The sequence below is a fragment of the Hyperolius riggenbachi genome, chromosome 4 (assembly GCF_040937935.1).
Source record: "Hyperolius riggenbachi isolate aHypRig1 chromosome 4, aHypRig1.pri, whole genome shotgun sequence".
NCBI classification, from domain to species: domain Eukaryota; kingdom Metazoa; phylum Chordata; class Amphibia; order Anura; family Hyperoliidae; genus Hyperolius; species Hyperolius riggenbachi.
Window position 1 is genome coordinate 129,084,117 of NC_090649.1, and position 22,064 is coordinate 129,106,180.

The window sequence follows — 22,064 nt, forward strand, 5'->3', positions numbered from 1 at the left end:
GGTTTTGGACTAGTCCATCTCTTTATAGGGGATTCTCAGGGATATATTTATTTTCAAAAGCACTTAATGAATGGCAGTTGCTCTGTCCAACTGCCATAAAACTGTGTAGAGAGTAGGGAAGCTGGCCAGCATCATTGTTTAAATCCTTTTTAGGGAATATACTTATGAAGAATAAAAGCCTTGCTGAGAATCCCCTATGAAAAGATGGACTAGTCCAAAACCTGTCACTTCTGCCAGATTTCTACTGCCTACTGTAAGTGACAGCATTATAGGAGAAAAGTAATTTATGGCTCATATTACTCTGGAAGAAACGTACTTATTTGTACATGTTTGCACATATTTTAAATTTAACAGTCTTTCGCTGTAGTGCCCCTTTAAGAGGTTTAAAATCTAGCAGCTGTCAAACATGCCCAGATGAGGAAGTGCGTTCCCCCCCCCCCCCCCTCCCCTGCTGGCCTCATGCATATTGCTGCAGACTTTTTCAGAAACTTCTATAGCCGTGTATCAATGACAGGCTGGTGCAGGACGTGGCCAGTGTCTGGGTTTCTCACTGGGTAATTTCAGAAGTGGTTTTACATTTGACAATTAAGGAGGGCTTTCACAGATCTGGGAAAATGTTGTGGCCAAAGAAGGGGTTTAACAGTTGTCTGTGCCCTGAACAGAAGTGTGTTTGTGGGGAGGGGAAGGGAATTTGTGGCAAAGTTCCTAGTATAGTAAAAAGTATTCAGTTAAGTTAAAACCGTAACATAATCATTTAACTTGTTTTGTGTGCACAATGCTCCTTAGTCATAGCATCAGAGTTCCTAGTATATTAGACGCATAACTGCTTGGAAACAACAGAAGGACCTTTCTTTAAATCACATGCAGGCCTTAGACCTTAGCTGCAGCCATATGACTGTTCATACATATGTACTGTCTCAGGGAAAGGGAAGGAGAAGAAGTAGACTTTTCAGATCACCTTGGCATGGGACGATTGGCCAGAAAATTTCACGGCCAAATGATAGTCGTTTATGTTTTGATGGGCACAGAAGACAATGGATGCCTTTAAAGACCTAAACCTGGAGGCCAAAACAATCCAGAAATTATAATTTCTCAAGACCGTACCCATGAAAGATGACCTCTCCAAACCAATCTGGACAGAAAGTAGGATAAAATATTCAAATTAGCCACAGAGTATACATGTGCTGCAATCCCCACACACTCTGTTTATTTCCTGTACACTCAGGAGTAGGATTGCTGCACTGTAGAGTCAGATGGCAGGGGCAGCAGCCAGTGTATGTTCCACATGTTCTGCTTCAGACTAGAGGGGATCTGAATGGGGACTGCACGACTGCAGGAACAGCTTGGTGTCTTCATATCTGGGGTCATGGCCGACTCTCCTGATAGTCTGCAGAAGACTGGCCTGCCCACCACATGACCTGCTTTGAATGTGCATTTGAGTGTGGAGTTTCACAGATGCCGGTGTTGTGTCTGATGATGCTGCCTGTTGATTTGCGCTGCCCCGCATGCGCAGTAGGAGACTGTGCGGCCACATTTCCTATTGAATGATGCTGCTGGTGGTAAAATACTAAATCTCTCCGCTCCCACACCTCTTACACTCCCCAAATTTTCAGGGTAGGGAGGGAACCCCCAGAACTACCTCTATACCAAATTGCAGCCCCCGAGACCCGCTGGTTCAGGAGATAGGTTTTGTAATCTATCTCCTGAACCAGCGGGTCTCGGGGCTGCAATTTGGTATAGAGGTAGTTCTGGGGGTCCCCTCCCTACCCTGAAAATTTGGGGAGTGTAAGAGGTGTGGAAGTGAAGATATTTTGTATTTTTTACCTCCAGAAGCATCATTAACTTTACACTGAGCATGCGTGCTACTCAGTGTGGAAGGAAGCTTCCGGGCAGCACAATCAGACATTACTCCGGCTGCTTTGAGACAGTGATCTCAGACTGCAACAGACCGGCAAGCTACGAGTTCACTTCGACATATTGGTAGGACTAAATTTCCCTGTGTGTGTGTGTGTGTGTGTGTGTATGTGTGTGTGTGACACATGAAGGTTTGGCTTGACATATCTAAACCTGGTTTGAGGTCTCCTTTTGACTTTGAAGCCAGCTGGTGGCCCTGACTCCCAGGGTTCTGTGGAGTCAGGTTCCCCTTTCCCTTCATTAAACAGCTTCCCCAGTTTGGGTATGGAAGCTGTATTTTGTATGCCTTGTCTTGCCAGCCACTAAAGATGCCTAAGGCTGACAAGGAAAAAAACGATACACGGACAACAAAACGTGAGCATCTACAGGTAGATCATCTTTCATAAGATGCACTATGTCAGAGCAGGGACAAGGTCCTCCTGCACCCAAGGCTGAGACACCAAAGTGCGCCCCTCCATCCCTCCCACCTCAGCCGTCACACACTGATTGCTATTAGACTAAGAGGTGCCACAGGGCCCACAACCTCCCCAACACCTTAATATCTAGTTATCTGGCTTGCAGTCACTGCTATGTATCCCCTCTTCTTATTTCTTTCTGCTTAATACACAATTAGGAATGACAGCTGAATAAATTGTGCGCCCCCTCCTACACTGCGCCCTGAGGCTGGAGCCTCTCCAGCCTATGCCTCGGCCCGGCCCTGCACTATGTATTCGGATTCCCACTTCTTCCCTATAAAAACCTTGGTTTGATTGTGCAGGGAAAAGACAATCAGGGAGGCATCTTCCACCGTTAAAATACTGTAGATTGAAGAAGATCAGAATTGACCTCCACATTTTCTTTATTTCCTGCAGCGGCATATCTGCAATCCCCTCCCCTTTCCTCAATTACCTGTTAAGCAAACATAAGACCATAAATACAGAGCATTCTAATTTCTCCACACAAAAAGGAGAGCCAAATTCTATTGGCAGCGCTTCCCTGCTTGCAAGCTGCATAGGCAAACATTGCCTATCTTTTCAGTGGCTTGCCGTTCAGATCTTACTTCAGTGCGAATCTGGATGACAAGTTGCAGATTTCTGCAGCATGCAGCCAAATCACTATAGCCGTGCATGGCGATGCTTAGCGATTCGTGTTACGGCTACAGAGCATAATGGGAGATGCAGTGAAATTGGAAACTGCCACGGCTCCCAGTGGAAATAAAGGTGCGTACACACGCACTTCTGTAATGAACAACAGGTCCGTCAGATCCTCCCACTGGTCAGGCATTCTGCTGACAGTAGTGCATGTGTACAGTCTTTTGGCAGACTGACTTATCAGTCTGCCTGACAGACTGTACACACGCACTACTGTCGGTAGAACGCACCCCCAGCGGGAGGGTCTGACGGACCCGTCGTTCATTACAGTAGTGCGTGTGTACGCACCTTAAAGTGACTCTGTAACAAAAATTACAACGTTTTTTCTACCATTCTACAAGTTCCTAAACCTATTCTAATCTGTTCTGGCTCACTGCAGCACTTTGTACTATTACGGTCTCTGTAATAAATCAATGTATCTTTCCCCTGTCAGACTTGTCGGCCTGTGTCTGGAAGGCTGCCAACTCTTCCGTGCTGGTCTGTTCCTCTATGCACACTCCAGTGTGTGTTTTATTTACATAAGCCAGCAGCTTCTCTGCTATCTTATCAGTGATAGAAGAGAGCTGGATAAATATCCTCCTCTGTAAGGCTGTGAAAGTAGCTGGCTGACACATACTGAGGAATTACAAACACAGGCAAAGGCAGAGCTGTCTGCAGGAAGCCTGTAATGTTCAGTGCATGAGAGAAGAAGGGGACAGAAGGTAAACACACAAATGATCTTTTGAGATTCAAAAGGAAAGCTGTATACAGCCTGCTTGTGTATGGATGTATTTATGTATTTTCTTTGTGTGGACATGCTGTACATCAACCTACTTCCTGTTTTGGTGGCCATTTTGTTTGTTTATAAACAAACTATTTAAAACTGTTTTTGACTACTTTTAATGCGGCGGGGAGCGGCGAAATTGTGACAGAGGGTAATAGATGTCCCCTAACGCACTGGTATGTTTACTTTTGTGCGATTTTAACAATACAGATTCTCTTTAAGCCCTACGCAGGTTCTGAGGGGAGTGTTTAATCAACATACAAATGATTATTAACCCTCTGCAGTCTAGATTCTGATTTTATCAGAGGGTGAAGTTAACAACCATCTTGTTGCTGTGCCCTCCGCTATGGAGATAACAGAAAAACAAGGACCTTTATCAGTGCTAGATATGATACCAGAGCTTGAGTGAAAACCAAGTTATATGTATCCTGCTTCATGAAAACTTGTTAGACTTCACTGGTATTTGCGGCTTTCCTGTTGTATTTGTGCCATCTAGAGTCCAGCAAACGTCAGGAGCCTCTACATTCGTCAGACAATTTTCTCTATTTTACAAGCCACATGGGAAATGGTTACCATGAACCGTGAGCACCTATTTGACAAGAGCAGTTTCAACCTGTGCAGAGAAGCCAGGAACCACTACTGAACATGCACAAGGTTGCCCCCTGAAGTAGCAGGATATGTTTTTGTAAGATACTACAGAATGGTGAAGGGGAACATGTGTTCCCCAATCAAAGTGCAGTGAATGAATAAACATGCCTCCAATCACGAGGTATGTTCATTCATCAAAGGGAAAGTAACTAAGTACAATGATTGTAGACTTCCTACTGACTTCCGGGAGAGTGTATAGCACCATTTAGTGTCCAAAATGTAAAATTTAAGTAGGAAAATAATAAATTTAATAGGTATAAAAACCTGATTAATCCGCCTGGCGATATGATTATTTCCGGATTTTAAGGTCTTTTTAAAAGGTTTCAGACCCTAAAATCGGGAAAAAATAATGCTGTCAGAACGCCAGCAGCAGCCCCAGCACTCACTCACCTCCCTGGGCTCCAGCGCTGCAATTTTACCTCTGTCCTCCGGGTGGCGCTGTAACACTTTGGTGAGATTAATGACAGCGATCTCACCAGAGTGATTCAGAGCCTCCGAGGACAGGACAGAGAACATCTACCGACGTCTGGATCCCCCGGGAGGTGAGTTAAAGCTTGCGCTGCGTGCAATACTATGCGTAGAGGCCCGAGCGTAGTTCGGGGTTATCACCAGGGACTATAACACCCCTCAAGACGGAAGGAGGAAGCATGGGAGAAGCGTGGAATGCGACTTATGACGTGTATGAAATGCATAGGATCCGCCGGGAGCATCCCTGGTCTAGTTTATCCTCTAATGGGTGCTGTCCTGAGATGACCCGGGAAAGATAACATTACTGGTAAGTAATGTATTTTCAAGGAATCGAAAGGACAGCACCTTAACAACCTGTTCATCATTGTATTTGTATCAAAACATATTTGAAATATTATCCCAAGTGGTGTTATCTTTTCTTTTAACTGAGAGTGTGTGGGATTCCAGCACATATACAGTATATCCTGTGGCTAATTTGAATATTGTATCCTACTTCCTGTCCAGACTGTGGTGGAGAGGTTTTCTCCCATGGGTGCTGTCCTTTCAATTCCTGGAAAAGATGTTAACGGTAAGTAATGTTTTGTACATTTCTTTAGCTGTAACAAATTGAAAGACAAACATGTGGACATGCTGCAGTACATACTTATGTCCACTAGGGATGCTGTCAGAACAGAGTATGTACTTTATTTTTTTTTATTTTTTTTTTATGTTTGTATACGTCTAAAAAAAGAACTCTAGATAACTGGCTTCCACACAAGCTTGGCCCTGTTGTTTTTGTGTGTGCTAATATGGGAGGAATGATTGTTCTTGGAAAGTGCTGCAGAACATGCTGGGATGCAAGAAATGATCAAAGCTTTAGCTTAAGAGTCTGCTTAAAGGTGATCTGTCCATGAGTTCTTGTAAAATGGAAAGCTACTGGACAGTTTTTCCTGTTTTTATTGTACCAAGATGTCAAAAACACCTGAGAAATGTTTCCTTTTAAAATAGTTGTTCTACAAAATTGCCATTTTTTGAAAGGGGTTCTTCCGCGAATGATGAAAAAAATAAAAAGTGGTTTATGCATAAACTATTAAATATCCTTCTAAAATAGTGCAAAAAGTTTTTCAAAAAAATGAATGCTTTCCTCACTACAACATGTAATATAAACAGTGACGAATGACAGATTGGGAGGCTAATCCATTTGATAGGGGTGGTTTTTTTTTTACTTGCATTTCACAAACAGAAGTCCTGCCTACGTAGTTTTCAGTTGTGTAATCCATTGCTGTTAGGAGTTTCAGTTACAGGGATAACGGCTGATCTATGTATATGCTTCTTGTATTCACTCACAGAGAAAGGAGCCCCCTCCTCCTCCCTGCAGGAACGGCTAAGCGCAGATGCCGGCAACTATTCAGTGACTTCGTCATGTGTTTACATAGTTGCCCAGCAACCAGACCCGGCATCTGTGCAGAATAGTTTGTATCTTCTCCCAGAGAATCATCTGCTATCAGCTGTAGTGTGTCCCCTAAGGGCCGGTTCACACGGACGGCAGGCGGCGTTGGGGCGGCCAGGAAGTCGTGTCGTCCTGTGACGTCCCGTTCGGTGGCGGCGGTACAGGGATCGTCGCGATGGGCGTTTCTCGTCCCCGCAGGAGGACATGAAGCCGCGCCGGCTAGCCGTCCCTGGACGTTGCATGCGGCTTCTAGGGATGGCCGAAACGATGCGTTAAATCGGGATCAGAACGCCGCGTTTATGCAATCGACGGTAATCGACGGTAACCGCGCAATGCTAAACGCTCCTATTCACTTGAATGGGAGAGTTTAGCCGATGGGTCCCGAACGCTTGACGGTAGACGCCGCCAAGCGTCCGTGTGAACCGGCCCTTATTGAACTCTTAGTTCTCCTGGCAGAGATAAGATAAGGGGACTGACTCGCTGGGAGAAGATACAAACTATTCTGCACATCGGCCGGGTCTGGTTGCTGGGCAACTGTAAACACATGACGAACTCAATAGTTGCCGGCATCTGCGCTTAGCTGTTCCTGCAGGGAGGAGAAGGAGGGGGCTCCTTTCTCTGTGAGTGAATACAAGAAGCATATACATAGATCAGCCGTTATCCCTAACTGAAAACTACGTAGACAGGACTTCTGTTTGTGAAATGCAAGTAAAAAGAAAAACACCTTTATTAAATGGATTAGCCTCCCAATCCGTAATTCGTCACTGTTTATATTACATGTTGTATTGAGGAAAGCATTCATTTTTAAAAAAAAATAACTTTTTGCACTATTTTAGAAGGATGTTTTTTAGTTTATTCATAAACCACTTTTTATTTTTTTCATCATTCGCGGAAGAACTCCTTTAAAAGCCAATGTTTGCAAATTACTTACTATCCTTTGCCACATGCAGGCATTAGCTGTTTTTGTGTAGATACTTTCAACAAATACATTCTGTTGTGAATATTATAAGTAGTATTTAATTATTTTTTTTAATATAATTTGTTTGCTAAATCTTAAGAAAAACAAAAGTGTGCTTTCTTAAAACAGAAAGGATTTGCGATAATTCAGGTTGGAATGAGCTTGAGATGTCTCCCAGTGCATCACTGCTGAATATATGCAAATTAACCATTGTTATACTTAGAAGCTAAACACACCTCCAGAACCGCTGGTATGCAATGATGTGTCAGCTTGTTAATTTGTACAGAGCCATAACAATCCAACATGCATACAGACTGTTTCAGATTGTTTGATCCTCATCAGTGCATGGCATGGATTAATTTGGCTCTATGGAGTAAGGCTTGTAACACCGAGAGGTACAGACTAACCAGGAGTGTGTAAGGGGCTACAATGGTCCTAAAAGCCCCCTTACTAAAATGCTAAGAAAAACAAAAGTATGCTTTCTTAAAACAGATAATTCAGGTTGGAGTGAGCTTGAGATGTCTCCCAGAGCATCACTGCTGAATATATGCAAATTAACCATTGTACCCTTAGCAGCTAAACACACCTCCAGAACCGCTGGAATGCAGTGATGTGTCAGCTTGTTAATTTGTACAGAGCCATTATAAATCTTGCTAAATCTTGATATGATTGACTGTAGCAAGAAAAGTGTACCTGTAACCTATCAGAAGTACCTGCTGGGGTTCATGTATTACTGTTAAGAGCTTCTTATTCATGATATACTATTGCTTCATGACAGGGTACACAACGTGGTAACTGTGCTGTAGATTTAGTTTAGGTATTACTATATAATATAAGTACGTGAACAGCTGTTGTTGACCTATTAAATCTGCACCGTGTGAAGTGCCGTCAGATGTTTCAGCACTTCCCTGGCTGCTTTCTTGTTCTGGTAAAGAATTTGTTAGGTAGGGAGCCAAGGACATATATTGCCTGAGAGTTTACACCTTTAAAGTGAACCGAGCATCATCTGTAACTCCCAGGGCAGCTCTGTTGTAAATTAAAAAAGCATTCTAAAAATGTGGTTTATTAATAAAGAAAACTTTCATTTTACTTAATCTTTTTACATTTAAGGGTTAAAATAGGCACCTCTTCCGTCCATGAAAGGACCTGTGGGCAGAGGAGCAACAGATGATGGAAAGCAGATAAGAAATCACCTCATTAGACTTAATTGACCACAAACAAACCCTGAGTCCCCCCCCCCCCCCCCCCCGACTTCAAACAGAAAACAGTAGCCACAATTGAAGAATTTCACACCTAGCCTGGATAATGGCAGTGGAAAAGAAGCAGGGGTTGAACCTCTCAAACATGGCAGCCCTTTCAGCTATTTGAAGCCAGGAGCTGCTTAGATCCCTTTAAGAACAAGTTACCATTGGCATCTCTAGTATATTTTCCCAATACGTTATGTAAACGGATTTTCATCTTGGCAGTCTGCCAATGTTCAATGTGAATGAAGGACTGATGATGTTGCTTTGTGTCTTTCAGGGTAGAATTGTGTCCTGCGATCCATCCTGTGCACAGCTTTATGGATATATGGACCCAGAGGAGGTCCTAGGGCAGCATATTACAGACCTAATGCCATCGGCTCAGGTTCCTCAACACAGAAAAGAGATGTCTGAGGTACTAGTGTGTTATTAATTGGTAGAAAAGAAAAACATTAGTCCATGAAGGCCACCTGTGACCCCACATAACACTAAAGTAAGCAAAAATTTGCTTTGTTCTGGCTGATCATGTTCCCAACTGCTCTTTCACATTGCTTGGGAAACATTAAAGTGTACCTGAGAGCAGGAATAGGAACGTTTTATAATTACCCGGGGCTTCCTCCAGCTCCATGAGCACCGCTGCGTCCTTCGACATCCTCCCAGGTGGCTCAATTTGGCCGCAATCAGCCTCGTTAATTTTGGCTCATTCCCATCAGTTGGGCTCTTCTGCACATGGGCAGACGGCCGCAGAGGAGCTCGACTGGCGTGACCGAGACAGATTAACAGGGCTGATTGCGGCCAAACTGAGCCACCCGGGAGGACTGGTGCTCATGGAGCTGGAGGTAGCGTTCTTATTCCTGCTCTCGGGTTTTCTTTAAAGGCAGGAGGGGTTTGCAATAGACAACCAGAACTGCTTTCCATCCAGACACCTTTCTGTCCACAATAAGTAACATTAAATGTAAGGCAACTTCAACAGACAGAAAATCCAGTATGACAAATACAGCCCCTGCCCTTCCCTTGATTTATAGACTATACATTTTGGATTCATAGCATGAAGTTTTAATTAGAACATGTAAATTGCAGCACTAAGACACTAAATAAAATACACAGATGAAGAAAATGGATTTTTAGGGTAAGCTGAAGGCCCATATAATTATATTACTTTTCTTACCTTAATTATATTCTATTGGAAATTATATTCTATATGTAGCATAGATATGGTGAAAACAGAGGAAAAGAGGTGAAAAAGCTTTGTGAATCATGCCCACTATGTTGAATTATTTATTCTCATGCAGCAAAGTACCTGACGCATTTCTTTGTCTTGTTGTAGAGCATTCAACACCAGTGGGTTGTGGGTGTGTCACGAGATGGTGTCACTTTTCCTCTTGGTCTGACCATCATAGAGGACTTAACTGAAGATGTATCGTCAGTGGAAGAATATTACGCCAGTATAACAGCCCTGTCCTCTACCAGTGGCTTAATCACTCTGCTTCCTGATGGATCCATCAAAAGCTTGAATGGGACTTTCTCAAGGTTTCTCCTTGGTTATGACCGATCACAACTCTTGGGGAAGGTAAAGTTCTAAGCTGTGCACAACTACATTAGCTTAATTTAGTGAATGGGACCATAAATAAAAGGGACGTAAAGTGTACCTGAGATCTAATTAACAGCGCTGCGTAGTATGTTGGCGCTTTATAAATACAATAAATAACAGTAAACTTATCTGGTGCTTACTCAAGCCCCTTGCAGGCCGTGGACTCCATTGCCGTCCTCACGGGCCTCTCCGTTCCTCCGCTTTCTGATCCAGTTAATTCCCCGTCTGGGGGAGTTGGCTCTACTGCGCATGGGTGGCATGGGCTGCGTGCCATCATGGTTGCAAGCATTAATTAACTGCACAGGTGTAGAATGCTCCCGGCTACAGAAGCGCAACCAAGGACATCTCCGGCTAGGGCAGTGTGTGTGCAGTAGTCCCCAACTACCAGGGTAGACAGTGGAGGAACAGAGCGGCCCTAGAGGACAGTGAAGGAGCCTAAGCCTTTGTGGGGCTGGAGGAAGCCCCAGGTAAGTATGAATACTTATGATTATTAAAGCTCTGGTTTCCTTTAAAATAGGGTCAGCCCGGTGGCGTATTATATAGCAGTTGTTCGAATTCCAGCCAGGACACTATCTGCACCAAGTTTGTATGTTCTCTCTGTGTCTGCGTGGGTTTACTCCAGACACTCTGGTTTCATCCCACATGCTAAAAACCTACACATAAATTAATTGGCTTCCCCCTAAATTGGCCCTTGACTACGATGGTCCTGTAACTATGGTAGGGATTACATTGTGAGCTCCTCTGAGGGACAGTTAGTGGCGAGACTTTATATCATCTGTAAAGCCCTGAAGAAGATGTTGGCGCTATATAAATACTAAATAATAACATGAAATCAACACATAAGACTTCCATCGAACAGCGTATATACTCATCTTAATTCATATAATCTTGTCAGCGTGTGTTAATGTTGAAGTGTATGAATAGCTTCACATAGAGACATGACTGTAAGCATATTTCAGTGGATTTGTTAGCCACTTGTTTGTGCCACTATACAGTTCATTGACGAGCTGGTTTGTGGTGACTCAGCGCAACCTGCTCCTTCCCTTCCAAATGTAAGTCTGAGGTTTCCAGTCAGGAAGATCTGATCTGCTCTTACCCTGCACTAATAAAAGTCAGTATACTTCTGGTCATGTGACCAATGTCACGCCCACTGGAACTAGTCGCAGTTAAAAACCTGTTTGTAAGTATAACCTTTTGTTGCTCCCTCCAAATACTTGTTCATACAAAAGGTATTTGCGTCATTTTGTATCACCAGGAAATGAAAATGCAAACTGCAATACTTTTTTGTTTTGTATTTGTTGCAATCAACAATGCAACGTTCATATTTTTCCAGTATGTTTTTTATTTATAACCTCAAAGGTAATAAACATGCAAATCACCATACTGGACAAGAAGAAAGGGTAAGATTATCTTTCCTAGCAGAACAATTAGCATTATGTGACTGTTGTCTTTCAGAACATCACTGTTCTGATTCCTGGCTTCTTCCACTTCATGAGAAGTACTGATGAGGAGCATTCACTGTTGTCCCCTCCAGAGGATATGCGAGGTCCAACCAGATCATGTGAGGTCATCTTCAGTCCTGCCCCTGGTAAGAAAGCCACTTCAAGACCTTTTTATTGTTATTCTTTGGATAATCATGCTTTAATCAGTGCTGTTATTTAAATAAAAACATTCAAAAATATTTATTTCAATATTCATTTGAGGAATGGTGAAAAATGTTTTTATTTAAATTTACAGCTTTAGCTACATGGAGGGCAGGCAGTCAGGGTCAATAGGGGAGTAGACAAAAGAATGTCAATGGTTGTATGTTGGGGAACGTATGAAGTGTTGCACAGGATAGGAGACAGAAAATATGGTTTGGCAAAACCAGACGTACTTTATGTAGTTTTGTCAAGCAAGAACAGGGTGGTCCACCTAGGTTTATAGGTAAAAAGTCAGGAGAAAAATACTAAACCTAGGTACATCTATAGTGCAGAGGCATCTTATGGACCTCCCCTCCCTCCCCCTTTTTTCTAAGCTACAGTGACCAGCTACACTACACTACCCCTGCTTCCATTACCAATTACGCTACACTAACCACTGCTGCCCTACCAGCTAAGCTACAGTACACTAACCCCCTGCTGCCCTCCCAACTAAGCTACACTGCACTAACACTTCAGCTCTTGCCCAGCCAGCACTGTGCTCCTCTCCCACCTCGCTCTGGGCCTGCTACACCACGCGTTTTTCTTTTCCTCCAGCATCTTCCGATATAGCTGTACACTGCAGCCACCTGCCCGCTAAATAGCTCCAGGTCCTCCGTTCCTCGTGGCCTCTGTACTTCTGTATTGGTTCAGCTACTGTAACACCAACGGTATACGTGCGCTGATGTCACACATTGTTCAATGTTGGGCTTAATAAGGCTTTAATTCTGGCTCCAATAACAGTACAAAATTCGGTATAGAGTGTAATCAAATATTGAAATACTTTATTAATATCAAAAAGGATGGGGTTGGGGGTGTGGTAATTAAAAACTAAAGGAGGAAGTTTTGCGGAGTCAACATATGCAATATATATGGCCGGCCATTCAGTTCAACAGACCACTCACAACACACACTCAAACAAATATTCCCCCATGCAACCTAGTGGAACTCAGCGCTGAGATAACACTCACTGAAGGACCGTGGTTCAGAGTCCAAGAAAACTTCTGACGTCTCTTCAAGATTAGTAACATACAGGTGGTTAATTGTAATCCATGTATATATAACGGCTGTTAGCAAGCTTCAGCAATGATTATGGATGCATACACAGCATAATGTAATATGGATGGATCTCACCAATGTCTCTAGGAGCCTCCGCAGCGCTGCTTCCAAATGCTGCTACATCAATGGGGTATGTGTGATCATCGTCGGGGGCCCCCCTTCCACCAGGTCATCATATATGTGGCTGTCAACAGGGCGCAGCGTGGAGATAAGGCTGGCCGGCGTCCCAGCTCAGCTCAGATTGCACTCTCCGCGGACTTCCGTATGGAGCGCCCGTCCCACTGCCTGCAACGGCTCCTGGGTAGGGTAGTTCCCGTGTCGTGGGTGGTCTGGACGGCCACATGATGCGTTGGCTCCGCCCACCGACGCGTTTCACGCTGTGAGCGTTTCTTCAGGGTGTAGTTGCCTCCCTCTGTGCATCCATTTATATCGAGCTACGACTTCCTCCCCGGCTGGCTATTGGTCAGCGTTCACTATGGCAACAGCCACCACCAGGATTCAGCAAGGGCAAGCATAGTTTCAGAGAGTGGTAGGTGGGCACGTTTTTACTGCATTTGTCAATCGGACACTGCACATAGCGTTATTACAGCAAATCAGACCTTTCCTCAGTATCATTTCCACCTCTCAGGAGATATAAGATCCATCCTTACTGAGAGTTTCTTTAATTTATTCATATTGTTAGAAGTGCCAATCTTCCTTTGGCTGCACGTTTGTCACATGTCGCCCCTTAAAGGGACATCACACATATAAATCCATCATCTACCTTTATGTCAAAAGAGATGGGCCAAAGTGATAACTGACTACAAAGTCATTAAACTAACCATACTATTCACATGCGCGCCATCACGTATACGCATTCATGCGCAGAAATGCTCTCAGGTCTAATTCTCTATTGAGGCCATGAGGATACAAGGTGTTTAATCTATGTATCCACATGGCCTCCTTACAATACAGAACATCGTCATAATCCCCCCTTCTACTTGAAATGTTTAGTCTGTAAATACCTTTCACTTTAGTTCCGGCCAGATCACTATTATGGCATTCAGCATAATGTGCAGCCCAAAAACTTTTTTCCTCATTATTATCCTCAATTAAGCGCAAATGCTCTAAGACTCGGTCTTTCATCATTCTTTTAGTTTTCCCTATGTACTTTAGTCCGCAAGGACATTCAATCATATAGATAACTTTCTCAGTTAGGCAATTTATATGCGATCTAATTTCATACGTAATCGGCCAGAGCTATCGCAAAAGTTCTTATTAATTCTGGCTCCAGCCTGCTTCACGTGTGCAGTCATAGGGAACATGTGCATTCTATAGTAGGGGATGGCTGGTGCCCGTTAGAAAAGGACATTACAGCTGAGTTAGCCTGACTGAGACATATGAGATTAGAGATATTTAATGAAATGCTAATAATTTAACGTTAAAGTGTAACTATCGGACATAAAATCAAAAATCAATTCTTTATTTTTATCTGGTTAACAAGTAATAAGGATGCTAACCAGGCAATCCAAAAGTTTAAATCACTATTACTTTTCTTGTTGATAAATGATCATTCCCCAGTTTACCTGACTTTTGTTTGGTACACACAAAATTTGGTACACAAAAAGGAAGTTGCAGGGCATGCTGGGTTGTCCTTTTTTTTGCTTATTTCCCCTCAGACTTAACTACTGCAGCCTGATTGGCTTGAAGGGAACGAGGGGAACCTTAAAAATGGAAAAAGATTTTATACATACCTGGAGCTTCCTCCAGCCCCATAAGCCTGGATCGCTCCCACGCCGCCTTTCTCAGCTGCCTCTATCCGCCAGTACCGGGTCCCGTCACTTCCGCCGGACGCGGACACTTTTTCACATCCACAGGGACTCCCTCTGACTCTTTACGCATGCGCCTGCGCAGTACGGAGAAAGTGCACTGCGCTTGCGTCGACTGGCCCTGACTGGCTGAAATAACGGGACCCGGTACCGGCGGATAGAGGCAGCAGAGAAAAGCGGCGTGGGAGCGATCCAGGCTTATGGGGCTGGAGGAAACCCCAGGTATGTATAAATATATTTATTCTTTGTCTCTGGTTCTCTTTAAGCCTCTTTCCCTTCTGTTTTCCCCTCCTACACCTCTGTTCCTCTCTGATTGGCCAATATTTCTCATGCTGAGACAATGCACGTTCTATAGTGAAGGGCGGGGAAATCAGGCAGAGGATAGTAGGGCAGGAAATGACATCAGAATTGGCTTCAAAATAGCCACACTTAAAATGGTAAATGCTAAGAAGAATTTTTTTTATTTATTTATTTTTTTACTGTAGAAAAATCACTAAAATCAAAACGGGGACAGTGCAATACATATGTTATGTAAGTAAAGCAAGTATTTATCTACTTTATATATGTGTTTGTTTGTTTTTTCTGAGATAGTATAGCTGACAGCTCCTCTTTAATGCAAAGCGTATGCAAATGTATGCAGCTTGGAGCTGGGGCAATCAAAATGGTCCACTACTGCATTTGGTGAATTTGGTTTCAGGCTGCATAGATTTGCATAAAATTAAAATAACATTTGCATCATCTCCATTATAAACCTTTTATTTTCCATTTTTAGCTGAGATTATTCTGATCAGCCTTGGGAGGGAGAGAGGGAGGCAGATGTTAGACAGAGGTGTCTGGAATAAAATGTTATGTGAGTGTATTACATTGCAGTCACGGGTCTGCACACATTTCAGACTGTGCTATAAGGTAAGGATATTCAGAGGTGATCTCAAAGTTTAGACAGATTTTTCTGGTGAGTGCCCACTGTAATACAGACTTAAAACGTGCTTTATTTGTAGTTCCTGCATAACTAATACTGTGCTGTGCACCATGCTGTTGTATGATGCATTTTATGGTTTATGGTTTAATCAGTAGTATGTGTATTGTTTCTTGATAAGAAATGGTGTACTATGTTTTTTTATTTCTTCAGTTCACTTGTAGGGTGAGTTCATTGCCTGAGACATCATATTATGTAACCTTAAAGTGAACCCAAAGTTAGAGGTTTATGGAGGCTGCCATATTTATTTCCTTTTAAACAATGCCAGTTGCCTGGCAGTCCTCCTGTTCTATTTTGTTGCATGCTTGTTTCTCACCAGAAACAAGCATGCAGCTAATATTGTCAGATCTGACAATGTCAGAAACACCTGATCTGCTGCATGCTTGTTCAGGGTCTATGGCTTAAAGTATTAGAGGCAGAGGATCAGCAGGACAGCCAGACAACTGGTATTTCTTAAAAGGAAATAAATATTGCAGCCTCCATTTACCCCTCACTTTGGGTTCACTTTAAAATGGCAGTCATGGCACCTTATTAGGTGATTTGATTGGCTGCAAGTTAACTGATGTTCTTTCCTCCTCTGCCACTAGTAAAGCTCCATCTTCAATCGGTAGTGGCTGATTGTTCTGATCAGTTTTTATGAAACTCTTACCCCAACTTCTGTTTCATTAGGTGGTATAATGAAGGTGATTAACTAACAGCAACCTCTCCTTCTGCCATATATACAAAGTGCATCTCCATTTGTAAATACACCCATGTGGGAAGCAGGCAACAGATTTTGTATGCCATAAATAGATTTTGTAGATGAGCTCTTCTACTACAGGGAAATGGTAAAATTGGCCAATCTGTGACCAATCAAATTGGGTGTGTGTACCCGGCTTTAGTCTTTTTGATTGAGCACATATAAATGTACTAAGCGGAGGGGCGCTTGCGCGGCCACCCCTAGGATGGACGTCTTTCCTTAGAGCTCTGCTCGAGCCCGACGAGAAACCTCTTGGTTAGCTTACACTAGATTTCTTTAGCCGATCTTCCTGTACTGCTACCGGTGGTGGAGACCATGAGGAGGGCGCAGAATCAAAAAACGGAGACCCAGAAATCGACTATGGCAGGCCTGGACCGTTTTTCTCCGCGACCCTCGATCCAGCCAAGATGGCGCCGGCCAAACCCAAATCTCCGCGCCCGCATCTCTGGCTAGTAAAATGGTGAATCAGCCTGCAAAATCGCTGCCCTTAACAACTGACATGTTGGAAAAAGCACTGGAGAAGAATCAGGGAGCTATCTTGAAGACAATTGGTTCGATGCTAATCACCGCGATCTCGGAATTGAAGACAGAGCTGGTAAGCATAGGCTCCCGGACTGACGCACTAGAGACTAAACTTGATGAACTGGCCAAGAGCCATAATGCTCTTGCAGATGACCATCAACTGACTCAGGCGGACATTAAAATGTTATGTACGGCGCAGGAAGATAGTGAGAACCGGGACAGAAGACAGAACCTCCGTATCAGGGGGGTGCCGCATTCAGTCCAAGCTGTTGACCTCAAGCCCTACCTGACGGATCTCTTCTCATATTTAGTGCCTGACCAGCCCGTGGAGCAATGGCGCATGGACAGGGCTCACAGAGCTCTTGGTGCTCCGCTACAGAACTCTGTTACCTAAGGATGTGGTGTTGCATATGCACTATTTTGAGTCCAAAGAGCTAATAATCAATGCTACTCGCAACAAGCAGTCAATAACATTTAAAGGTGACTCTTTAGCTATCTATAATGACTTGTCTCCAGTCACTTTAGCTAAGTGAAGGGTCCTGAGGCCCGTCACCCAAGCGCTGAGGGAAGCTGGAATCCCCTAGAAGTGGGGTTTCCCCTTTAAGCTTATATTGCCTACAAATGGGAAAACTTTTATGCTGCAAGATGTAGAGGACGCTGCTCCTTTTCTGAAAACTTTGGGCCTGCGGTTATCTCCTCCATCTTCCCCTTAAGGGGATGCCACACTGTCAGAGCTGGCGGACTCTCCTAAATCGCCAAGACAAAGACCCACCACAGAGTGGACGACGGTCCCTCCAAAGAAAACATCCCTCTCGGGTAGTCAAGCTTCTTCTCCTTCTTGGAATAGCTCCCCCAGACGAGATGGCCCGGGCTAATTACTGATTGACCAACATGGTCTTGACACACCATTCTAAGCTTCAGGTACTTTGCCGGGCTTCAGTGGGAGTTTGACCTGGCTCTAACATTTCTCATCTTCTACCTGGGCTACCCCATGCCTTACCCCCGATGGAGGTCCTCCTGCTTCCTGGCTTCGACTCCAGGAAAGGACAACCGAGTGTTTTTCACTGTTCTTTTTTTTTTCTCTTCCTTTTTTTCTCTGACTTCTATGTAATTACACTCATAATGGACCTCTCCGTGGCTTGGCAAGTCGGTGAAATACCTCAGCCATGGAGTTACCTCTGGGTTCTTGATGCTACTTTGTGATTTTGGGTTATGTTTTGTTGTTCCTAACCTATCTTTTTCAGCAGGTCGGCTTGGGTGGATTTATAGGTTATATCCATCTGGGCAGAGTCTTGGTTTAAACGCTCTTTCTCTCCACCTGTGACATGGTACGTATAGTTTCTCAATGTCAAGGGTTTGAATACCCCTCGTAAAAGACACTTATATAAAGAAATAAAACGGTTAGACGATCAAGTGATATTTATATAAGAGACACATTTTAAATCCTCACATCATCCCTCACTGTCATCACATCAGTTTCCACAAGCTTTTTATTCCTCAGCTCGGACAAAAAGAGCAGGAGTCACAATTCTCATTAAACATGATGCCCCTATTCAAATTGTACGTTCTATTTTAGACCTTAAAGGCCATTATATTCTTTTGGAGGCAATCGTGCAAGGTCAGACTATGATTTTGGGAAACATTTATTCTCCATATCAGAATCAGACTAGATTCCTTCAGAAAGTTTTTGCGAAGGTGGCCTCTTTTTAGGTCAATGCTTGGCTATTAGGAGGTGATTTTAATCTCATGGTCTCTCCGTCTCTAGATAGAGCTACCTCTGAAGGGGGTCCTGCCCACCAGGCTCAAGTTAATTAATCAGCTCGCAAGTTTCGACAAATCTTAAGAGAATTTCATTTACTAGATCTCTGGAGAATTTCTCACCCAAAAGAGAGAACTTATACGTATTATTCTTTTCCTTATGCTCTATATACTAGACTGGATTATTTTTTTGGCACTAGGGCAGCACTTCCCATGTTAGGACAAATTAAAACTCACGCAATGACGTGGTCTGATCACACGCCAATTTAAATTGATTTAACTTACAACCCTCGATACATCAAACACTCATCTTGGCGTCTAAATGAAGCTCTATTGAATGATATGGAGTTTTTTGAGTCAGTCCAATCCCGCTTGGCCGAGTTCTTTAGGCTAAATGAAGGCTCAGTTTCTGAATTCTCAACGCTTTGGGAATCCCATAAAGCTGTTATCAGAGGCCACATGATATCTATGGCTACCACTAAGAAAAAACAAAATCAAAAATTGTTTCAGGAAGCTCTTTTGAACTTGTCCAGGGCTGAGCTGACTCATCAGTTACATCCTACTCAGGTTAATTACAGGAAGCTACTTTCAGCTAAAGAAACAGTTTCCTCCATGCAAATGTCACAGGTGGAGAGATCTTTATCATGGCTACATCAGACATACTATGACAAGGGTAACAAACCCCATACATTATTGTTTAAAAAAGTATTCCAGCAACAAAGCCTTTCCATGGTTCATTCTCTACGAGATCCCAAAGGCACTATTGTGACAGACCCCCTGAGTGTTTCAGAAACAATGGTGGAATATTATAGGCAACTTTACAATTTTTACCTTGTCCATTATCTTCCTTTCAGAGGAATGCTAAAATGAATGAGTTTTTTTCCTCCCTATCTCTCCCAAAATTGACAGAGCCACAACTACCAGCTTTGAACGGTCCCATCACTCTAGATCCGTGATGGCTAACCTTGGCACTCCAGCTGTGACAAAACTACAAATCCCATCATGCCTCTGCCTCCCCGGATTATGCTTAGAGCTGTCAGAGTATTGCAATGCCTCATGGGACTGGTATTTTCACCACAGCTGGAGTGCCAAGGTTAGCCATCACTGCTCTAGATGAAATACTGGAGGTTTTGAAGTCCTTACATAATAAGAAATCACCTGGCCCAGACGGTTTTTCATATCTATATTATAAAAGATTCTCATCTATTTTGTCTCCCCATCTGGTAACTTTGACCTACACCTTTCTTCAAGGTAAGGCCATTCCAGATTCTTTGCAAAGGTCTTTTTTGACTGTGATTCCAAAAGAGGGCAAAGATCCCCATTATCCTCAGAGCTACAGGCCCCCATAGCCTTGCTCAATTCTGACTTTAAAATCTTTACAAAGGTGTTGGCCAACCGATTTAATGAAATTTTACCATCATTGGTGCACTGGAACCAGGTGGGATTTATTAAAAATAGGCAGGTGAGTGATAACACTAGACGCTTAATTGATCTGGTTGAGGTAATGGGACGCGGTCGGGGGCCTTCTCTGCTCCTCGGTTTGGACGCGGAGAAGGCCTTCGACCGCCTCTCTTGGCCTTTTCTCTTTAGAAATCTGGAGGAGATGGGCTTTGGAGGTCTGTTTCTCATGGCCACCAGGTCTCTATACTCCTCACCTTCCACCTCTTCAAAACTCCCCTTTTCTCCACCGAACTTTTTTAGAATTTCTAATGGGACCCGACAGGGGTGTCCACTGTCCCCCTTATTATTCCCTTTGAATATCGAACCATTGGCTCAGGCTATCAGAGATAACCCAGAAATACAAGGTATAATGATAGGTGACTTGGAATATAAACAGTCTCTATTTGCAGCCGACGTTATGTTGTCTCTCTCAAATCCCCATATCTCACTTCAAGTGCTTCTGCGGGTTCTTTCCAATTTCGAAACTATTTCAGGGTTCAAAATAAACACAGATAAAACAGAGGCTCTACCCATCATTTTTTCTTCAGGGGATTTATATAGACTCCAGAGGAACTTTCCACGCAAATGGCAGAAAAATTCTATACAATACTTAGGGATCAAAATAGGACACTTCTATTCAAAATTGTATGCTCTAAACTTTCTCCCTATGTTTCAAAGAATAAAACAAGATCTCGGTTGGATCCATTCCTTTAAAAATGAATACTATGCCCAAACTTTTGTATTTATTTCAGACCCTTCCGGTTAGAATTCCCATAGCGCAAATAAAAAGTCTTCAAGCAGACTTTCTAAGGTTTATCTGGGGTGGTAAACACCCAAGGGTCTCTCGTGGGGTTATGTTAGCAGATAGATCCAGGGAGGGGGGGGGGGGGGGAGGGCTGGGGGTTCCTGATATCAAAGATTATTATTATTTGGCAACTCGTTCTAGATAGATAGTGGAATGGGCTAAAGACACTCCTCATGCTAGATGGGTGGAATTGGAGAAATGTTGGATTAAGCCTTTTTCCTCATTCGCGTATATTTGGAAGCCTCCAGACTTTACTGATCCTCCTTTAACACTATTGGCTCCGATTACTTTTACAAAAAGCTTATGGAGAAAATTGCTAGCAACCTGAATTGGCTATCCAACCCCTCCCTGCTTACACCAATAATGGGGGTTTCTTGTTTTCCCAGATCTCTTTCAATTCAGTTTGAAACTAGGTGGTTAGATCGAGGAATAGGCTCTCTCCTAGAACTTTGTCCAACCCCACTTATCACTTTACCCAATTTAATGATTTCGTGCTAAATATAGACTCCCCCCGCGAAAATCTTTTTGACTATCTCCAAATAAGGCACTACAAGATGACTTTTGTGAGAAATTTGGAGTTTCCTCCTTTACTGCATTTGAAACCCTTTCTATTATTATTATTATTTTTATTTATTGTATTTATAAAGCGCCAACATATTACGCCGCGCTGGACATTAATTTAGGTTACAGACAATATTTAGGGGTGACAAACAGCAATATGACAATACAGGAATACAAGAAAACCAGATCACACAGCACAGTATGAGTACAAGGTAATGCTTAGTCAGTCACTGGAGGGGGAGCATGGAGATTAGGCAAGTTCGGTTCACTCAAATGCATAGCATGGGTGCACCGTAATGGAGGTGCATGATCAGGTAGGGTACAAAAGGAGGAGGACCCTGCCCAAAGGCTTACAATCTAGAGGGAGAGGTATAGGACACGAGAGGTAGGGGACCAGAGGTCAGCTGTGGGTTTTGAGCAATTGTGAGGGGTGGTAGGCCAGAGTGAAAAGGTGAGTTTTTAGGGCCTTCTTGAAGGTGTTGAAGGAGGGGGCTGCCCTAATGGGTGGAGGTAGGGAGTTCCATAGCGTTGGAGCGGCTCTTGAGAAGTCTTGGAGGCGTGCATGGGACTGGGTG

At 43.4% G+C, this 22,064-nt stretch overlaps 1 protein-coding gene across 1 annotated transcript in view; it reads left to right on the top strand.

Annotated features, from left to right (window-relative positions):
* Positions 1-22,064, top strand: part of PASK (PAS domain containing serine/threonine kinase) — an 83,327-nt gene that overhangs the window by 19,673 nt on the left and 41,590 nt on the right. The window contains 3 exon segments of the mRNA XM_068280630.1: positions 8,832-8,966; positions 9,879-10,121; positions 11,598-11,730. Of these exon segments, the coding sequence (XP_068136731.1) occupies positions 8,832-8,966; positions 9,879-10,121; positions 11,598-11,730 (511 nt within the window).